Source organism: Apium graveolens, chromosome 5, assembly GCF_009905375.1.
Source record: "Apium graveolens cultivar Ventura chromosome 5, ASM990537v1, whole genome shotgun sequence".
Taxonomy (NCBI): domain Eukaryota; kingdom Viridiplantae; phylum Streptophyta; class Magnoliopsida; order Apiales; family Apiaceae; genus Apium; species Apium graveolens.
Window position 1 is genome coordinate 90,224,519 of NC_133651.1, and position 23,624 is coordinate 90,248,142.

The window sequence follows — 23,624 nt, forward strand, 5'->3', positions numbered from 1 at the left end:
GGTTTTTACAAAACAAATGACTTCTGCATTGTTGGATGAAAGAATGGACGGTTACAATTAAAAAGAAGCGTGCTGCCAACCGCGGACAATGTCCATGGTACGTGAGAATTCACTAACACAGATTGTGGACATTGTGGCCAGGTAGCAACCGTGGACAATATCCACGGTCCATGTTAATAAATTTTCACGTACCGCAGATAATGTCCGCGGGTGACAACATGCTCTTTTAAATCGTGGTCGTCCATTCTTTTATCCAACGATGCAGAAGTCGTTTGTTCTGTAAGACCTGCCTGGAAAACCATTGTTAGGGACCGGACCCCCCGGCAACATACACTAACTCAACAAGTTTGTAGATGGCTTACTACGAGTCATTGCTTATAGTTCTTATTAGTATGAAATTCGTTGTTCAGTTTTCTTTAAATTAATGGAATTATGTTGATGAGTTGGTCTTTTCTGAATTTTATATTTCGTCACATAAAAGAACAAAAGCATCATTAATTGAAAGAGGTTTCGTTCACTTAATCAAATTCAACATTGACTCGCATCTCCTCCATTTCATCAATTTTGCTTTACAAACGATTTTTTTTAACAAACCAGACATTTTCCTTGACTTTTTGTAGTATCTATTAACATTTGATTAACGATATATCATCTTAGTACTGGTTTTCAGGACAAGCAAACTGGTAAATTGAATGATGAAATCAGTCTTCTGAATAGAAAGTATCAAATTACGGTTCTGGGGATTGTGGTTGCGTACAATACAAGTGGTGTAAAATCTAAGATTTAAGGGGTATACAGTATACATAAAAAATACAACTCTTAGCTTTAAAATTTGATTTTGACCGAGGTATAACTTGGTGCAAATATTATGAATGACACAACCAGAGAACTGTTTTATATCACAAGGCTCACTATCTCGTTTCTACATGTTTGGAATTTTCAATCTCCCATAAAATGGGAGAGTGTGATGCCACTGTCTTTAATGATTATATTACAAGGATTACAGAACAATCAACAATGTGATAAGTAATGTTAAAACTAACAAACCAATGTCTTGCAATTCTGTTCTTGAGAGTAAGTTCTTCTTTCCCTTTTGTAGGCATCTTGTTTTCTTCTTCAAATTGCTCATCTTGACAAGTACAAATTGGACTTCTCTAGCTTCACAGCAACTTTTCAAATACTCAGAAATTGCCATCTTATTTCATATCATACCATGAATGGACATTAGATTGAATTATACTCGTAAATCATTGTCTTCACCTCCATTCCTTCCTCCAACCTTGATATATTTGTACCATTTAGCACACATAAGATATACAACGAAATCAGCAGCTGTCAATGCGGCTAAGAGAAAAAAGAATCGATCCAAATGCCCTTTGTTCAGATTCCCTGGAATCCATCCAGGCATTTTCTCATTTTTAGAAAATCTCATGACTATTGTCACTAGCAAAGAACTCACATAGTTCCCTATTGAAATAGATGTCATACAAAGTGCACTCCCGAAACTCTTCAGACCGTCCGGTGTTTGATCATTGAAAAACTCCAGCTGTCCCACATACATAAATACTTCAGATGCTCCAATGAGTACATATTGAGGAATCTGCCAAAAAATGCTTAAAGATTCAGAGTCCTTCGCGTATTGTAGCCTGAATATCTCAACTGTGCCGGCTGCAATCATTGCCATGATAGCTATAATAAGCCCGACTCCCATTCTTTGCAGCTCGGTTAACCCTTTGGGGCTCGAGGACTTGTTGAAGCGTGCTACAAGGGGATCCAAAACACGCCTATAGATAAAAATGAAGGTTGCAACACTAAGGATATCGAAGCTTGACATGCTTGCTGGAGGAATATGAAATGTTGAGACACTGGTTTTCATGACAGCGCCTTGTTCAACAAAAAGTGAGGCCATCTGAGTGAAAATGACAGAGTATAGAATGGTGCAGAGCCAGATCGGAAGAAGTCTTAAAATGCATTTTACTTCTTCCACTTGTGTGACGGTGCAAAGGCGCCATGGGTCGATATCTTGAACATCATTCACATTTTCTAAACTTTCTTCGTTCGATGTGATAACTGCTGCTTTATCCAAGAATCTGCAATCACAACATACATTAGATATGCATTAGGTAAAATTGAAATTTTTGGAATCGATTTGATTCTGATAGAAGTATGTTTTGTTTACTTGAATCCATTTGTATGGAGAATTTTTCTTTCCCCGTTGGTTGATGACTCCTTTCCATTCACTTCATAAAGTTCCTCTCCATTTGGTGGAGTCTTGACGGTCCAATTTCTAGTAGCTGCGACTAGTACTTGAGAAAATCTTGAAATCGGATTACCTTGAGGAGCAAAATGTCTATATTTTGGGGTACCAACAAGAAACAAGGCCAGTGCCACAACTGCAGAACCAGCAGATGCCCAAAATCCTAAACCCCACATTCCCTTGTCTTGAAAATAGCCTAATATTGTATTTGAAAACAAAGAGCCAAGGTTCAAGGCCAGGTAAAAGTAGCTAAAGAAAGCCACCTTTGAGTTTCCTTCCTTTGGATGATCCTTGTCAAATTGATCAGCTCCAAATGTGGCAATGTTGGGCTGGTATCCTCCATTTCCAAGTGCAATCAAGTAAATAGATAAGTAGAATAATGAGATTGCCAACTTAGAGTGAGGCCCGCATGCTACATGCTCATCTCCACATCCATTAGGCTTAACTAAGAAGATGTATGATGACACAGACAACGATACCAAACCCTGTCACAGACATCAGATTAAAAATTCCTGTTAGAGCTAGCCGGAAAAAAAACACTTGTCTAAAAATTTAGTCACATATCTAAAAACAATCAAGATATTTTACTTACAACGACGAAGATGGACTGAAAAATGGCACAAGTTTTGTAACGACCCCAGTAAGAATCACTGAGAAAAGCACCAAGCAGAGAGAAGATGTACACAGTGCCGGTCCATTTGCTTACACTATTAGCTGCTTCTGCGTTGTCTTGTCCCATGACTCTAGTCAGGAATAAGACCAGGTTCACTCCAACACCAAAGAATGCCAGTGTCGCAAACCCTTGGTTCACTGGTATTTTTAACAAAGAATCAGTATATATTACTTAACAAATTTGGAAACTTATTTATTTTGTGAAGAAAAGAGTAACAAAGGACCTAATTATGGATCATCAAAAATCGAAAAAAATAAAATGGTCACGTACCGAGAATGAGAATGGCAGCAAACCAATTCCCAGAAGTGTTGCGGACAGCAGGCCTGCCATGTCGATCAACTGATCCGTCAACCGTACATTCTTCTTTCTTCTTCTTCTTCACTGTCTCTTTTCCCATGTTTCTCTGCACCATCCCCTAATTTGTTAGTTCTCACCCCCACTTAACTAACTCACCAACAAAGATACTGCCACATGAATTTAATATTTCACCACACAAAAACAAACTGCCCGATAATATTGCGAGGTAGCTAATTGCTAGATATTGCTTAACTCCACTTTTTTCTAAAGTCAAAATTTTCCTTGTTTCAATTATAAATGCAATCATTACAAACAATCTTGGTAGAACATACACTAATGCATGCAGATGCAGTAATTTAAAAATGGTCATTATATATCTCCATGCATGGCATGCAAAAAATATAATAAATCACTAACCATTTTAACAACATTCAAGCAAGCCATAGATGATGCCGACTTCTTAGTTAGTAAGAAGAAGATTAGCCTAATTAAATCTTAGCTTTGGAGAGAAGTGTATTCAGAAGATTTGAGTAGGGTGTGTGAGAATATATGCATCTGTGTAGAATGTAGATGGTATATATAGAGGTTGAAGGGTGTAGAAAATAAAGAAAGGGACAAGTAGTACTGTTAGTGAAGACAGCAGCATTGCACCATTCAATTCAAGTCCACTTGAGGGGGTGAGAAACAAACAAGAAACTTCTGAATGACTAAGCATGAGTGTATCAGTTGGATCAAATTCAGAAACGTGACATGGTTGGATACAGTTCATATTTATTTTAATCAAATTAAAATTAATTACATATTTCCACATTATCACATACTAATGTAGCTGTGATTAAGCTGTGTTGATTTTGACATTTGCTTACTTTGAAACATGCATCTTTTTAAATCTCTGTATTGTCATTTCGTTTCTTTCTTAGGTAGGCGAGTTAGTAGGACCGTAATATGTGCACGGTTTGGTGATGGCTTACTGTTTGTTCATATGGATCTTGTCGCTTAAATGTCAGATTTTTATTTTAACTTACGTATTCATTTAAAACATGTTTATTTATCTCAATAATATCGTTTGTGTTAACGAGAAAGAAAAATATCATGAGAAATTCATTCTCAAAATAGTTATAAAATAACATATTTTCATACACCCCATAATCAAGGATTAAATTAATCAATAATTCCACATAAATCATGTCACTTCATCTATTTAAAACATGTTTAATTATCTAAAAAGAAAAAAGTAAAAAGTACATAATTAATTCTCAAAATAGTTATAAAACGACACGCGTCATATTTTTATTTGGTAAATAAAAATGGATTAATGGGTTCACACCAATATTATTAATTAAATTAATCAATAATATCACATAGGTCATATCCATGATTCTAAAAAGTCGAAATCGGGATTGTTCGGTGTAGGGTACTTTCAGTGATTAACCGGATAATCGTTGATTAATCGAAAGTAATTTATTTAATAAATAATAATAAATAATTTTATTTAAATGTCATTAACCTTTCATAAGATTTACAAAAATAAAATTACATCTCATTGATTCAATATTGATGTTTAAATGTTAATATTTACAAAAAGAACATCACCACTAATCCATAATTGATATTTAAGTGATTTATACTAATTAATTACTACTGACTACTCACTAATCACTACTTGTTAGCTAGAAAATTATTACTACTATAAGTTCAAATCCTAAGATTTAAAATAATTTGAGTGAGGGTAGGACAAAACAAAACAAATATGAAATATGTAAGAATTGACACAAATATGAAATATGTAAGAATTGTTAAATAAATTTAGAATATCTTAAGATTGTGAATGGATGGAGCAAGCGAGTTTAGTGTTGAGATTTGAGAGTAATTCAATTAGGAATTTGTATAGAGGATTTAGGGATATGCGATTATTTCTGTATGTAAAAGAGTTAATATATTAATATATTATTAATGTTAATTATTAAATGTTAAATATAAAATATTATTTTCAAAATACTTTAATTTTTCTTAATTTTTTTTAATTTCAAATTTTGATTGATTCGACCGATTTTTGACCCGAATCGATTGATTTTTCCCGAACTGCCCGACTTTTGACTAGTTTTTTTAAAAACCGTACTTTGATCCGATTAACGATTAATCGAGACGGGATCCGTCCGAACTCCGATTAATCGGTTAATTGGCCGATTAATCGATTAATCAACCCATTTTTAGAACAGTGGTCGTATCACTTCGTCTTATATCAAATTTTTATAATAATTTTTGTGCCTCCGGTTTTCCTGAGAAGAAATATCAATTCTGAAATGGTATTGAATTTTATATAGCAAACAACTCCCAAATCCCCATTTTTGAGATTTTCTCAGATAGTCATGTAATACACATGCGTGAATGTATAACGGTGTATTACGGCAAAACAAACTTAATTAATGTTGCTAATTAAGAATTTCCGTATGAGAAGAAACAGATAAGCAAGTCTTTTTTAATGGGCAATCTTGAATTTTGAAGGTAATAATTTTAAAGTGAACCCTTTTTTCTTTTTATTCCTTTTTCTTATTTGACAAAATAATCAACACACGTAATTCATTCTTATTTGTTGCATAATAAAGGGTAACAATAATGGAGTATCCACAAAGCATGTTTTACCGATATTCCGCATTATATTGTTCTTAAGATTAGGGTTCGGAACTTCGTTTTTTTTTATAATTAATCACGTGCGAACATAATAGAAGTCAAACGTTTGATGTTTTGTTTGAGGGATACGAAGTCAATCACTGCAACAAAATACCTTGTTGACATTTTTTTAAATTCAGTAATGTGCCGCAAGGGTTGACTCAATTAATTAAAAAAAGGATAACTATGTTTTTTATCACATGTTTGAATCCCACAAAAAGAATTTATAATTATGCCTCATGAGTCAAATTCTGTCACTTAAATTCGGTTTAACTTGGTTCACGTGGTTTGTAGACTCCTACGTGAGCCCGTGGTGTTTATCCCGTGCACACTCGAAGGGTCTCGGCTGCGGGTTCCCTACGATAAAAAAATAGAAAAATATTATAGTTCTCAAAACGGTTCCTAAAACTGTTCTCAAATGGTTAATTATCAATACATTATTAATTATTCTCTTATTAATGATATGAGAGCATTTGTGCATAAATATGAATTTAAAAATAAAAACACTTTATGTGTTATTTGAGAACTTTTTCGGAGTATGTAGTATTGTTCAAAAAAATTAGATTAAACTTATAATAATAAAGAATAATAATTTAGTAGATTTATTTTAATTGATAGATACCAAAATATATATAGTAAATAAAAGAAAAGACATGTCATACTATTATAACATATTTTAAATTTTAATAATATTAATTTCTTTCCGTGAATAATTAGTTTTATAAGGCTTACAAAGCATCTCTCTTTCAACTAAAGAACTAGGGGCTGTTTACTTGTGATTTTTTTTTTCACTTTTCACTTTTCTATTTTTCTAAAATTTTCTGATTTTTTTTCCTAAGAAATAGTTGAAAATTAAGAAAATATGTTCTGAATGTCATTTTTCTGTTTTCTTAAAAATATTAAATAAATAACGAGATAATTTGAGTAAACATATAGAAAAACAACTAGTAAAATAATTTTAGCATTTCATAATTTAATTGTATATACATATTTTTTTAATATGTTTAAAATATATTTTTTTAGATAAACTATAATTAAAGATGACAAATAAAATATGAATAGGTTGAATAATGAAAATTTATAATTATATGACTCTAAATATATATATAATTTTGTATCTTTTATTAGAAAATCCAATTAATAATTATTAACAAAAATTTTGAAATTTTTTCCACAAAATAACTCATAATTAAGTTCTAGTCACGAGTCTTTTCTTTATTCATGTAACATATAAGTTATTATATTATTAAGTTCTCTCCTATAATGTAAATATTAATATTAAAAAATTTGTTATTAATTTTAATCAAACTAACAAAATAATTGTTAAATTAAACTATTTTAAATTTTTTATTACAAATATGTATTATACTTTTTAATTTAAAAATATGATATTATAGTGTTGAAAATTTATAAGGTTCATAAGTTAAATTAGTAGTTATTGGTTGTTTACCTAATTTTTTTTTTAACTTTCTAAGTGAACTTACAAAATTGTTAATTAACCATATAAAGCTAAAAATGATAAAAATATAAAAATGTTTATGTTTGGTAGAATCCATCTTAGGTGTTTAACTATCAGCCGCATTTTTTTTTTTATTTTTCTAGGTTTAGAAAATATCAAAATGTTGTTTTTCATACTTTTTATATATGTAGTTATTATTTGGAAAAAATTGGGATAACGTCCAGTTTTTTATTTTGAAAATTTTGCATTTGAATATATTTTTAGTTTTTCTAATTTTTTTAAAAAAAATTTCTGGAAAACAAATAAACAGGCCCTCAATTTCTCCCCCATCCGTCTCCATCTTTTTTCTTTCATTCTTAAATTAGTCGATGGATTTTCATTGATTTTTCTCCGGTAAAAAACCTCAATTTCTTTAAAAAAAAATTAATTTTCATTGATTTTATTCAATAAACCCAATTTGTTGCTTGTTTGTGTGTTTTTCCTTTTGAAATGTATGTCTTATCTCTTCTCTTTTGGGTTATTTTGTGTCTTTTGTTTATTTATATCTGGGTCTATTCGGTATTGGATATGTTGATAATGATTTTATAGATATTTTTTTGAATCTGTATTCGATAGGTTGAGAATTATTCTTTTGATATTTTTTTGAATTTGAAAAGTCATTATTTGAATCAGGAATGGTGATAATTATCGTAAGAGCTCATCTTTCACAACCAAATATTTTATATTTTTTAGGGGTTTATACTTTCGGCGTCTACCCATAGGCACACTCAGATAAAAACAAAAATTTAGGCACCTTTTATGAGTTGGCTTGATTTATATTTTTGTGCATTAACGAGATTCATTATTATTAATGATGCAAAGATCAATAAAAAATACTATTTAATACTTTATTATATGCCCTTTGAGAGAAAATTCCTTTATCGGTTTTTCTAGTGTGTGCCAAGGGCACATGCTAAAGGCGAAATCTCACAAGTTTAACTTGTTTTGATTGGTGATTTTTTTTATATGCAGAGGTCCACTATTATTAATAAATATGAGACAATTAAAATAAGTTAAATTTATGATATTCGACGCTTAGTATGTGCCCTTGGACATACGCTAGAAAATTCGATTATAATATAATCCTTTGGTCGCTTTTTAGTTGTCACACTTTTTATCGATCAAATTGACTGGTTTTTGATCAAAAATTAAATAATATTTTTATATTATTTAATAAAACTGAAAATTATATATCAAAGTAAAATTAATTTAATTTTTAATAATAATTTTTTTATTTTGTTTAATTATAAAATATTAGTAAATTTTGGTCAATTTAATTATATAAAAATCAAATGTAACAAATAAAAATGGAAAATAAACGGATGGAGTAACTAATTAAATTGTGTAATGGAACTAAAATTTTTGAGAACTCTAGTACAATTGTTTCTTAAAGAAAGTTTGGATAAAAAAGGCAATAAAGTCGAGCAAAGTAGGTAGACAATAGACATTTTGTAGTTGGAGCAAAGTACTTGAAAACGATAAATTACAGCTGCTCATTAGATTAAGGCTTTCAATTCATTTACGTTGCTTAGCACAACTTGCAAATTGCATTATCACAATGATACAGCAGGCTGGTTATCACCTGGCCAAGACCATTATAAAAAGTTTTGATAACTACTCATTAACCCTACGACGAGTTACAGTCTTGCATTAACTTTCATCTCTCGTCTTTTATGATGTCTTCTTGCTGCAGCCCAGTATTAGCGTAACAAATTGCAGTATCAGAATATTCAATCTTTTAGGTGTATTTATTTGTTAATATAAACGATTTGGACTCGGACGGGATTTAGATCCTAGTTGGTTGATGAATCCTTATTAAAATATTTAAACATCATTTGATGAGCAAAAAATTGTAACACATATATTCTTAAAACACCAAGTCGAGATGCGAATTGTATTTGATAAATTATGATATGCGAATCCCGCATTCCTATTATTTATTTTTGATATGATAGATAACGAAAGTAGAAGTAATAATTAAGTCCTCACATCTTTTATATGGTCTTAATTTGTTAATTTAATTTAAATGCTAGTTTACATGATATATTAGTTGCATTACTTAATTCTTTTTATTTATCCCAACATCTTTATACCATTACATCAGATTAATATATATATATATATTTAGTTATAAATATAACATGTGAGAATCATTTAATAATAAAATATTTTATTTAATCTCAAACATAATTATTAAATAAAAAATGACCAAAATATCTATTTTTAGTTGTTCTTTTACTCAAAATACCTTTTCTGGAAAAATGTTTCCAAAATACCTAACAGATACTTCACTGATACTAGAGTATCAGGAACGCCACTTTCAACATGATGATACTCTTTTGTCAGTAGAGTATCATGACTGATACTCCTCTATCAATATAGTATCAGTCCTGATACTCATTTTCAAGTGGAGTATCACTTTTAAATATTTTTTAGAAATATTTAAAAAATTAATAAAAGTAAAATTTAAAATTTTTTTAAAAAAAAAGAGTATCTCACATGTTACTTCACTGACAAATGAGTATATGGGTCGATACTCCACTGACAAAGGAGTATCATCTTGATACACCAATGTCAGTAGAGTGTAAAACTCATACTCCACTGAAAATGGAGTATTTGGTGGGTATTTTGGACAGTTTAAAATTCTGGTAGGTATTTTGGGCAATTGTTATTTAAAAATAGTTATTTAGGTCTTTCACCCATTATTAAATTATTTGTGTAGTGAATTTTAACAAATTGAATTTAAAAGATAAGGCTAACATAATAAATTAATAAATCATTACCTTACTTATATTGATCATTTTTAGTTTAAAAATATGTCATAAATATTTTTGATATAAATTAAAATTCTATGTAATTCTATATATTTTTTTAAAATTTACTAAAGATATAATCATATATATTGAGTAGGACACGACTATTAAGAGTAGGCGTACTTTAGCGGAATTCAAAATCATAATTTGATCCATTTTTTTAGAAAAAATACTCGAAATATTTCAATTTATTTTAAATTGAAGACCACTTCTGAATTAAAATTTTTCTCACAAATTTTTCATGGGTTGTTGAATCGCTAGAATCGTTCTTTTATAACTCCAGATATGGCCCAAATAGTGTAAACTACGCAATCGGCCCATAAAATCCAAATTTAAATCAAATTATTCCATATCCGGTTTTTTAAACTTCATGCCTTTTTTTACTATATCTCCTTCATATCTACAATACAATCTTAATATTTATTAAATGAAAATCCATATCACCACAAAATGTGTCTAAACATAATGGTTGGGAAGCATAAGACAACTCACATAAAACCATATCCCAACTTGTTGATATTACACACAAAATTTAACATAAATTACATGATTTAAGATATATTAACATAGATTATAGTAACCTCCAAATATAAACATATTTATCGTCCCTTATGGTTTTAAAAAAGAAGTAATTTCTTGTACCTGCAAAGCGAAAAAGATAAAAAGTTACTAAAAATGTTGGAAGAATCCTCAATTGACCAAACGAATTTTGTTTTTTTACTATTCCACCTCTTTATGTCCATATATATAAGATTTTTAATAAAATATTTTTCTTGAATAGAGCTATCGGGGTTTTCCTTTTAAATATATAGATATAGCACTTGTCTTTTATAAGTGACTAAAGATTAGGACCCCTAAAAGGAAAATTTAATTTTTAATATTAAATAAAGAGAAGTTGTAGAATATATGATTGATAATATTACAGCTCCCGGATGTATACTTTATATATATATATATATATCCAGAATATTCCTTTGTATTATAGGATTGGATTTTTAATTAAATAGGGATTTATGATTTAAGTTAGTTGACAAAAAGATAAATATATTTAAACAAATTCTAAATATGATTGATTTCTAAATATTATTATTTTCTCTATTAATTCGAATGCATATACTCTTTCATATAATAGGTTTGAACTTCAAATTTAAACAGGAAATTATATTTTAAGTTATTTGAGTAGAAAATAATTATTTTTAAATAAATTCTAAATATGATTGATTTCTAAATATTTATATCTTCCCTATTGATTCGAATAAACAAATTCTAAACAGAATTTACTTTTAAATATTTATTATCTTCCCTATTAATTCGAATAAATAAATTCTAGATATGATTGACTTCTAAATATTTATTAATTTCCCTATTAATTCGAATGTATATAAGGAAATTTAATTTTATTGAATTAAAATAGTGGAGCTCTTGAAAAATAGATAAATAATTTTTAGATGATTCTGGAGCTCCCGGGGATTTTCATATGAAATTATTTAAGAAAAACATGAACTATTATAAAAAAATTAATTATTCATAAATATGCCCATTTTGTGTCACGTTTTATTAGGCCGACACACGTTATAATATACATAATAAAACAAAAGTTGCATAAATATTTTTTCATGATACCAATTTATATCATGTCTTCTTAAGTCGATAATAATTGTAATAATTATAATGCTTTGTTAACCCAACTTTTGTTGTAATAAAAAAGACTAATTAGATAAATTTAAATATGAACTAATATTATAATTTAGAAAAAAAATTAGTCTGAGCCGCTCTCCCATCAAACACAATACTAATAAAAATTTATTTTGATTTCGATAAAAATTAGTTTGAGCCGCCCTCCCGTCAAACATTATACTAATAAAAAGATTATTAAAATTTAGATGAGATTTAGTTTGAGCCGCCTACCTGTCAAACACAATACTAATAAAAAATATTATAATTTATTTACAAATTAGTTTGATCAGCCTCCCGTTAAATACAATACTAATAATAAAATTATTATTATTTAGACAAAAAATTTAAATATTGAAACAATAAACAGATGTAAACCCCTACAAATAAAGAATATTTTATTGGATATCTTTATATATACTCGAGGGCCGATGACCTGCAATTTTTTTTAAGAAAATAGCTTTATAGCAAACAATATTAAATATTTGTACATTGAGGGTCTATCGACCCTTTTTAACTCCCATAACTCCCATCAGGCCATGACCATGGGTCTTTCTTGGCTTTTTACATGTAGAGAGTTGTTTAAATATCATACATGTTCTAAGAATTTGCATTTATATAGAGTTGTTGTAATTTATTTGTTTAAAAAATAATATATGGAGTTCATTTTATTTAAATTCGGATTTGTTGTGAATATGTTGTGAACTTGATGATTTCATTAACAAAACACCTTAGTAGATTTTACTAAGTGAAAAATGTAGCACTCGATGGATAAGGATTGTAGTCCCGACGGATGACTCAATATAGTCCCGACGGATGATGATTTATTATCCACCGAGTGAGTAGCTTGTGTAACAATAAATCTGTAGCACATTTCTGCATACACATTGTTTAGATCCTGTAAGTAGTACTCAAGTCATGTTGTACTCAAGTCATGTTGACTTTAACTAGATATGCAGAATATGTTGATTAATTATACATAGATGAAGTCTTGTAATTCTGCATAAATGAAATGAAGTTAAGTGCCAGATTGCTACCCGACGGATAAACAACAATGCCATTCGACGGATGATCAACAAGACAACCCGACGGATGATCATGAACTCGACGGATGATCATAAACCCGACGGATAAAGAATTCAAACATCTGTTGACAGTGACAACACAGTCACATGCGTCGAATGTATGCAAATGGAATGTGGAAGCCTATTCAACTGGGTTTTAGAGAACAAAGAAGCATTATCATTTCCATGCTATTATGAAGATATTCAAAGATGCTGGAAAAGAGTAATGAAGTAGCATAGTATTAGACTTGATAGTTTTTGTTTTATTATCCTATCTTATTAGTTTGTAATCTTGGTGTTATATAAACCAAGAAGTAGCAAATAGAACAACTAAGCAACCAAAAGAGAAACATTTATAAGCTGTATTCTTAGCATTTCTCTGCAATCTTAGTTGTTAAAATTTGTAAGCAGCTGTGAGCTAATTGCTACACAAAGTTCTATTGATATATTATATATCTCTGGTGGATACATTCAAATCCACCAAAAAGTTTTTAAAGACTTGTGTTTTTAATTACTTGTGTTTTGATTCATTTCAAGTTATTATTCCGCACTCTGCAAATCAATTCACACTGATATATATTTAAGTTAGAACACTTTTTATTTTTGAAAAAGTTTCAAGAATTCCATTCAACCCCCCCTTCTATAATTCTTGTTGCATTGTTAAGGACTAACAACTGGTATCAGAGCAAGCTCTTGATAAATAAAGAGTTTAAAGATCACAACAAAACAGCAAGATGAACAAGAAGGATGTTGGAGTCAAGATTCCTTTTCTGGACAAAGATAATTACCATCACTGGAAGGTAAAGATGCATCTTCATTTACTTTCTCGAGATGAGGCCTATGTAGAATGCATAGAGAGAGGCCCTCATATACCAATGAGAGCTGCAACTGGAAATGAGCCATCTGTCCCTAAGCCAAGGCATGAATGGTCTGATCCTGATATTGAACAAGTCAGGAAAGATAAGAAGGCCATGAATATCTTGTTCAATGGAGTTGATGGTGACATGTTTGACAACATCATCAATTGCAAAACTGTCAAGGAAGTTTGGGATACAATACAGATTATCTGTGATGGCACTGAGCAAGTTAGAGAAAACAAGATGCAGCTACTGATTCAGCAATATGAGCATTTTCATAGTGAAGAAAGTGAGTCTCTCACTGACATTTTTAGTAGGTTTCAAAAACTCCTAAATGCTCTGAAGTTGCATGGAAGGGTCTATCAGACAAAAGACTCCAATATGAAGTTCCTTAGATCTCTTCCAAAGGAATGGAAACCAATGACAGTCTCATTGAGAAACTCTCAAGATTATAAGGAGTTTACTTTGGAGAGACTGTATGGCATCCTGAAGACTTATGAGCTTGAAATAGAGCAAGATGAGAGAATGGAGAGAGGAAAGAAGAAAGGAGGGTCCATTGCACTAGTTGCTGAGTTAGAGAAAGAGAAGGAGATGAAGATGAAAGCTGTTGAATCAACTTCAAAGGTCTATGAAAAGTAGGGCAAGGGGCTGATAGCAGAAAATGAAGATTCTTTGAGCCAAGATGACATGGAAGATATTGATGAACATCTAGCATTTCTTTCCAGAAAATTTGTCAAGCTCAAGTTCAAGAAGAACTTTGGAGCAGCTAAGCCAAATAGGTACATGGTGGATAAATCAAAATTCAAGTGTTTCAAATGTGGCTTGGCAGGGCACTTTGCCAGTGAGTGTAGAAAGTCAGATTCCAGCAAAAAGAAGTTTGAGCCTGTGAATTATAGACAGAAATACTTTGAGTTGCTCAAACAAAAGGAAAGGGCTTTCATTACACAAGAAAATAACTGGGCAACAGATGGTCTGGATGAGGATGAAGATGTCATCTATGTCAATCTAGCCCTAATGGCCAAGTCTGATTAAACAGAGACAAGTTCTTCAAGCAATCAGGTAATCACCACTAACCTTGCACATTTATCTAAAGTTGAGTGTAATGATGCAATAAATGACATGTCTACAGAATTATATCATTTGCGTGTTACACTTAAGTCTCTTACTAAGGAAAATGGTAAAATCAAAGAAAAAATTTTGTTTTTAAGTGAGAGGAATAATGTGCTAGAGTCTCAGTTCATTGAATTTGAAAAATTAAGAATTGAGTGTAAAATTGTTAAGGATGAATTAACTGAGTCCTTGAAGAAAGAAGAGATCTTGAAGAAGCAGCTTGAACGAGAACATGAGGTGATTAAGGCATGGAAAACATTTAGAGATGTTCATGCTCAAATCACCAAAGTTCAAGTGATTGAGTCCTTTTGTGATGCATCCTGGAAGAAGAACAAGGAGAAGCTGGAATCCAATTTGGTGGAAGGATTGCTAACAAATGTAGACTCGACTGATGATGAGGGTCATCCATCGGATAACAAAAAGGGTTATCCGTCGAGTGATATAAATCCTCATCCGTCGACTGTGAGCAAGCCTGTGAGTAAAGCCAAGCTTGTCAAGTTAAATGAAAAATATGTATCAGTTTCCAAGAATTTTGTTCCAGGAGAATCTAGTCAAGTGAAGAAGGAGTAGAAGGCTAATGTTGGTCATATGACTGTCAAGCAATTGAGTGACAGACTTGAAAAGATTGAGGTTAAAACAGATGCTAAAAAGAAAAATAATATAAATGGTAAAGTAGGAATTAACAAGCACAACAACTACACACCTGCTAAATATGCTCCTAGAAAAATCTGTGTCAAATGTGGTAGTGTAAATCATTTGTCTGTTAATTACAAAACTGCCATGCCTACTTCCATATCTGTGCCACCTCATTTTCCCAACATGAATACCATGTCTTCTATGCCTATGAATGCTATGTCTACACAGAATATGAATGCACAGTTTGCTAATATGCCATTTGCACCTAATCCTTATTATGCTGCATTTAGTATGCCACAAATGCCATTTAGCATGCCTTACTGGAATAACATATTTACTAATAGCATGCCATTCCCTGTTAATCAAAATATGCATGATAATTCTGTTGCAATGAATGGTTTCAAAGGCCCAACTCAAATGACTAAGGATGAATCTGAAATCCTTAAGTCTAATGAGATAAAACCTAAAAAACATAAAAAGAAAGCTAACAAGGCGGGACCCAAGGAAACTTGGGTACCAAAATCAACTTGATTTGATTTTGATGTGTGCAGGGAAATATAAAGAATCTATGGTACTTGGATAGTGGTTGTTCAAGATACATGACTGGTGATTCTACCCTGCTCACAGAGTTCAAGGAGAGAGCTGGCCCAAGTATTACTTTTGGAGATGACAACAAGGGTTATACTGTGGGATATGGCTTGATTTCAAAAGACAATGTCATCATTGAAGAGGTTGCCTTAGTGGATGGTCTCAAGCACAATTTGTTGAGTATCATCCAACTTTGTGATAAAGGCAATTCAGTAACCTTCAACTCAGAAGCCTGTGTTGTGACTAACAAGAGGAGCAACAAAGTGGTTCTCACTGGTGTGAGGAAAGGAAATGTGTACCTAGATGACTTCAACTCATCAAATGCAGAATCTGTTACTTGTCTTCTCAGCAAAGCAAGTCAGGATGAAAGTTGGTTATGTCACAAGAAGCTATCCCATCTATACTTCAAGACCATGAATGAACTAATAAAGAAAGAACTGGTTAGAGGCATTACTCAAGTGGAGTTTTCTAACGATGGATTGTGTGATGCCTGCCAAAAAGGAAAGCAGATCAAAGCATCATTCAGAAAGAAGCTTGATTCAACAATTGAAGAACCTTTGCAACTGCTACACATGGATTTGTTTGGACCAGTCAATGTGTTGTCCATCTCAAGGAAAAGATTTTGCCTAGTAATTGTAGATGATTTCTCAAAGTTCTCTTGGACATATTTCTTAAAGTCTAAAGATGAGGCTATTAAAATCATCATCAATCACATAAGGCAAGTCAATAATCATCCTGATTTCAAAGTTAGAAAAATCAGGAGTGACAATGGAACTGAGTTCAAAAATTCTGTCATGAGAGCATTTTGTGAAGAAAATGGGATTTTGCATGAGTTTTCTGCAGCAAGAACTCCACAATAAAATGGAGTAGTAGAAAGGAAAAATAGATCACTTATTGAAGCTGCAAGGATAATTCTTGAAGAATCTAAGTTACCAACATATATCTGGGCTGAAGATGTAAATACTGCATGCTACACTCAGAATATTTCTCTGGTTAATCAAGAAAAATGCATGACTCCCTATCAATTATTCAAGAACAAGAATCCAACTCTAAATTTTCTTCATGTCTTTGGCTGCAAATGTTATTTCTTGAGAAATCAAACTGATCAGAATGGGAAGTTTGATGCTAAAGCGGATGAAGGAATTTTTGTTGGATATGCTATTGGTAAAGCATACAGAGTCTACAATCTAAGAACCAACATTGTTGTGGAATCAATACATGTTGTATTTGATGATAAAAAGATTGAAGGACTGCAAGATGGAGATTACCATGAGAGCCTCAAATTTGACAATGTGGAGATGGTTAGTGATGACAGTGATGATGAAAGTGATCAAGAAACAGTATCAAAGGATAATGCAGAAAAATCTACTACCAATGAAGCACAAAATTCAACATCTGTCGAGCTGTATAATGCTTCATCCGTCGGGAGACAATCTGCCTTATCCGTCGGGAGACAACCAGCCTCATCCGTCTGTACTCAAAATTCACCATCCGTCGGGTTATCAAAAGAAGCTGGGAGTCAGAATAGATCACCTACAGAAAGCTTCCCTTTCTCAAATCAAAGATCCATTAACTCAGGGGGAGTTTCTAACAATCAAAACTCAATAACACATCAAGACAACAATGAGGCCTCTTCATCTAGAGCTAATCTACCTCAACAAAGAAAATGGACAAAGGATCACCCCTTTAAGCTCATCATTGGTGATGTATCTTCTAGAGTTCAAATAAGGAGAGCAACTCAAGAAGAATGTTTGTACAACAGCTTTCTTTCTAAGGAAGAACCAAAGAAGGTAGAAGAAGCTTTGTTATGGATCCTGATTGGATTTTAGTTATGCAGAAGGAGCTAAACTAATTTGAGAGGAATAAGGTATGGAAGCTGGTGCCCAAGCCTAGAGGAAAGAATCCATTTCACACCAAATGGGTATTCAGAACATAAGATGGATGAAAATGGTATAGTAGTCAGGAACAAAGCTAGGTTGGTTGCTAAGGGCTATTGTCAACAAGAAGGAATAGATTATGATAAAATATTTACTCCTGTTACAAGACTTGAAGCCATCAGAATCTTCTTAGCCTATGCAGCCCATGCCAATTTCAAGGTCTATCAAATGGATGTCAAAAGTGCCTTTCTGAATGGAGACTTGGAGGAGGAAGTCTATGTCAGTCAGCCTCCTGGTTTTGAAGATCCAAATTTTTCAAAATATGTCTACTATCTTTTGAAAGTACTTTATGGACTGAAGCAAGCACCTAGAGCCTGGTATGACACTTTATCAAAGTTCTTTTTGGAAAATTACTTCACAAGAGGTACTATAGATAAAACTTTATTTTTTAGAATTGTTAATGGCTCTAGTATACTTGTTCAAATTTATGTAGATGACATTATTTTTGGCTCTACAGATGAAAAACTTTGCAAAAAGTTTGCCAAATTGATGCAGAGTAAGTATGAAATGAGTATGATGGGAGAACTAACTTACTTTCTTGGTTTGCAAGTTAAGTAAGTTAGTGATGGAATATTCATTAGTCAAACTAAATACATTTTTGATCTTTTAAAGAAGTTTGATCTAATGGATTGCACATCTGCAAAAACTCCCATGGCCACTACAACTAAGCTTGAATTAAACACTACTGAAAAGTCTGGGGATATTTCAAGTTATAGGGGCATGGTTGGTTCACTTCTGTACTTAACAGCTAGTAGGCCAGATATAATGTTTACTACATGTTTGTGTGCTAGATTTCAGGATGATCTTAGAGAATCTCACTTAGGAGCTATTAAGAGAATTTTTAGATATCTCAAGGGAAAACTAAAACTTGGCATTTGGTACCCTAGAGATTTTGATTTTGATCTAACTGGTTATTCAGATGTAGATTATGCAGGTTGTAGAATTGATAAAAAAAAGTACAACAGGAACCTGTTAATTTCTAGGAAACAAGCTTGTGTCCTGGTTCAGTAAAAAGCAAAATTCAGTTTCTACTTCTACAGCTGAAGCTGAATATATTGCTGCTGGCAGTTGCTGTGCACAGATTTTGTGGATGAAAAGCCAATTGCTAGACTATGGTCTGCAAGTGGAAAGAATTCCCATTTTCTGTGATAACACAAGTGCAATTGCCATCACTGAAAATCCTGTACAGCATTCAAGAACAAATCACATAGACATCAAGTACCACTTCATAAGGGAACATGTAATGAATGGTACCGTGGAACTACATTTTGTTCCAAGTGAAAAGCAGCTTACAGATATATTTACTAAGCCACTGGACGAATCCACCTTTTCAAGGTTGGTAAGTGAGTTAGGTATGCTAAATTACTCTTAAATCTTTTCAGATAATTTACAAGTTGTAATGCAGCCAGAAATTTAATTGATTTTTCAGTCTTGGATGAAATTTTGGCTAAGTCAAAATTTACATCTCGATGGATGATCGTTATCCATCGAGTTTGATCATCCGTCGGTATACTTTTTATTAATAAAATCAATTACTTTTCTGGAATATTTTATAACTCGACGGATAACAGTTTATCCTCATCCGTCGAATTGTCTTAATCTTAGCCGTTAATTTCCTGAACATTATTCATCGAGTATACTTACAGTTTGTAAGCATAACACGACGGATACTTGATGAAATTTTTACAGTTCATTTTTAAACGACTATTTTGGGAAATTTTCATTGGTTACTTTATTTTACTTCATTATTTTTGACAGTTATTTTTGAGATAGTATAAAAGCTTATTTCATTTCCATTGCTTGTCTTTTATCATTCTTAAATTATCTGCTCTAAATTCTCTCTCTCAAAAGCAACCATCATCTCTATCTCTGCAATTTCCACTCTCTAACAATGGCACCAGTAGTCAAGATCATGTCACAAACTGGATACATCTATGAGAAAAACAACTTCACGGCTCTAGTAAACAAGGGGATTTAACATTCAAGTGACTACCATAAAATGATGGATTTTGTGAATAACTGCAAACTCAGCTATGCAATGCTAGAATCACCCACCATCATCTGTGAGGTTGTTGAAGAGATATGGACGACTGCTATATACAACTCTAATAATAAGACCATCACACTCACCATTAAAGGTAAGGAATTCTGTATTAATAGTGATGTTATCAAAGCATGTTTTAAGATTCCTGATAATACTGTGACTTCACCACACACAAACACTGATATAGTTAATATGCTTAATTCCATGAACTATGCACTCTCTACTTCTAAGCTAAGTGACATTAGGAGATTGGGTCTTAGGAAGGAATGGAGTTTCCTATGTGATGTAGTGACCAAGGTCTTTTCTGGTAAAATCAGTAATTTTGATTTTGTCAATATTTCCATGCTCAACATGCTTTACATGCTAGTTACAGATAAGTTCTTTAATTTTAGTGATCTTGTTTTATTTGAGTTGGGGTTTAAATTAGGGGAGTTAAACAAGAGGGGTAAAAATGTTTACTATGCTAGATTTTTCATGATGCTAGCTAACCACCTCTTTGAGGAAATTATGCTTAAGAACCCAAACAACAAATTAGATTGTTGGGTTCAAGAGAGAAGAATTATTACAGATTTGAACAGGGTAAATCATCACAAGGAGATGTCACTCTTCTATTTCCCTGTAATGGAAGCACCTCAGGTAAGTGAGGTAAGTTCATTTGTCCCTACTATTCCAACCTCACAAATTTCTTTGAATTCTAGTGTAGCTATGACAACTGTGTCAATGAAACAACAGTTGCCTACCCAAGCTACCAAACCATCAAAAGTTTCAAAATCCAAATCAAAGAAAGCCCCCTATGGCATCTCTCAAAAGATGCCAGTTGTAAAATCCTCCAAAACCAAAGAGGGGAGTGTGAAGGTGGGAAAGGTAGGTGAGGGACAGGGTGAACATAAAAGAAACCCTAAGAATAAGGATGGAGAGTTGAGTGGTTCACACCTAGCCACACTGCAGTTTACCAACAAACTGCAGTGATTAATAAGGGTAAAAGCTCATTTCTAGTTGCATCCTCCCAAAAGGATGTGACTATTGAACAAAGCTCTCAACCAAGAGCACAGGTCAAAAGGGTAAGGGACACTAGCTCACCCCAAACTTATACCAGAAAGAAGAAATAAAAAACCCTTGGGGATGCACAGGGTTCACACACTGTGTAAACTGGTGCTAAAGACACAGTCACTGCACCTTCACAAATTCAGCTTAATGTGGCTCCAATAAATATGGAGTTACAGCCAAAATCATTAGTTATAGAAGCACCTCAAACACCAAATTCTCCCATAAACTCTCTGGATGTGGATATGATCAACACATCAATTCCTGATTCCCCTTCTTTAACTTTGTTGGGGAAGCCAAAATCTAGTGCAAGTGAGCATCATCTTTTGGATAATTTGTTGGCTCACTTGCCAATTCTTTCAGGAACTGTTGAAACATCTATGCCCAAAATCTCATCAATCAGCACAGAGTCCACAATAGTTTCAATTCCAAGTTCATTCATTTCTACTCTCTCGATGGATATTGCTCATCTGTCTAGTAGTGATTGTATCCCGATGGATAAGCTTAACAGCATTTATCCGTCGAATAGTCAAACTGCTAACCCGATGGATATTCCTCATCCGTCGGGTGTCTCTGCACAACTTCAAATTTCATCTATTATCTCTAGTGCAGAAGACTTAGTAATTGTACAGTCACTCTTAGGATTGAGGGAAGAGAGTGTTATGAGTGAGATTCTGGGTTGCTCCCAGGAAAAAGGAGAGGAAAAGAGTGAAAATAAGCAATCCAGTTCTTCAGGATTGGAAAAAGAGAGTGAGAGGATTCCCACCTTAGATGGTGAAGGTGAGGGTCTGAGGGTGGGAAGCCAGGGTGAGACCCTGATGCAACAAAAGAGAGAACAAGAGAGAAATGCAGGTACAGGAGCTATAAGGATGGATGTCATTGCTAGTGAGTTAATGAATGTCCAGGATGAAGACATGGAGGGACTATCTCAGCAACCTCAAGCTGTTATAGATTTCACCTCCCTTGATGCCGAGGCATTTACTCACCCTGTTCCAGCTTATCAACTTCTAGCTGAACAGGGAAATGACAATGCAGAAAGGATGCTCAATTTGGTGTATACCACTCAGTCAATGCTAAGAGCTAAGGATGCCATCACAGCTTTGCCCTCTACAGCTGGTAATGTTGATTATGAGACTGGTGGTTCAACAGATTTCTTTGGAGATGCAGGTGGAGATAGTGAAGAAGAGCCATTGGACATAGGGGGAGAAGTAGGTTCCAGTTCAAGATCAGGCATGCCATCATAGGCATTTTCAAAATATTGTGATGAACACTACTTCAAGACAACCCTGATCCAACTCATAAATCAGACAAATTCTGCTCTTCAAACCACTACAAATGCCAACACCAAGAAGCTCCTTCAAGCACATCTTGCTTTTCTGCAACTATAATAAATTCAAGGCTTCTAACATGCTAGAGATGTCAACACCATCAAAGGATATATTGATGAGATGAAGAAGGCTATTTCTGAAAAAATGGACTCTAAGCTTCCAGAAGTTAAAATGTTTGATATTAAGAGACAGCTCAGGAAAAATTATGATCTTGCCACAAAGATAGATGCCTTGGATACAAGGATGACAGCTATGGAAGCATCTCTAACAGCCTTTCATCTGCATCAAGCTCAATAGACAGACTTGCTTCAGAAACTGGTGGCTGCACAAACCTCCTCATCTACTCAACTTGATGATAACAAAAAGGGGGAGAAAGGACCAAGTGAGGGGGAGAAACTTCACATTCAAATCAGTAAAGTAATTGTGCCTACAATTGCTTTTACCAAGCCACCAGTTACAGACAGCATTGATCTGATAAATGAAGCAGCAGCCAATTTAAGAGCAGCTGAAAAGGAGCAGTTGAAGCCAATCAACTGGGAGAAGATTGATGAGGACATTCAGAAGAAGTTTGGGCTAGTAATGAAGCCAGAAAAGTCAGCCATTCATCACTCTCAAGTCAGACAAATCTCTGTGAATGAAATGAGCATGAACTATTTGGAAAGGGGACAACCATCCTGCATCAAATCTCCAAAGGCTGAAATAATTCTGAAGCCAAGGGTGAACTATCCAAAATCATCATTAAATAACCCTTTGGATACAGTGTATGAGAATGAGACACCTAAGCCTGATGAGAAGAAACTGTTATCAAGGTCAATTGCCTTCTACAAGGATCCAGCTGATTCAGCCTTAAAAAGGAGAATTGCTAAAGTTTTCAGAAATGGGAAAGAAATTTGTGTGGTGGCTGGACATCCTTAAATTGCTCAAGCAAAGAGAGAAGAAAAGGCAAGATTGAAGCAGGAAAAGAAGCAAGCTATTCTAGATGCTAAAAAGGCTAAACAAAAGAAAGAGCAAGCTGCTATCTTGGCCAGGCTACAAGCTGTGAAACCAATAAAACAAATTCCTGCTCAGCCATCTGAAATCACTGAATCTCAAGATCCAAAGAAGCAAGTTGAACCACAACAGAAGAAACCTCAA

General features: G+C 33.0%; 1 protein-coding gene across 1 annotated transcript; it reads right to left on the reverse strand.

Moving 5' to 3' along the window:
• Positions 1 to 768: 768 nt before the first annotated feature.
• On the reverse strand, positions 769 to 3,799 carry LOC141724266 (protein NRT1/ PTR FAMILY 7.3-like). Its single transcript, XM_074526336.1, has 5 exons — positions 3,645 to 3,799; positions 3,201 to 3,333; positions 2,850 to 3,067; positions 2,180 to 2,742; positions 769 to 2,090 (listed from the first exon to the last, which is right to left on the reverse strand). The coding sequence occupies exons 1-5, from the start codon at positions 3,669 to 3,671 to the stop codon at positions 1,235 to 1,237; spliced, it is 1,797 nt and encodes a 598-aa protein (XP_074382437.1). The 5' UTR covers positions 3,672 to 3,799; the 3' UTR covers positions 769 to 1,234.
• Positions 3,800 to 23,624: the final 19,825 nt, after the last annotated feature.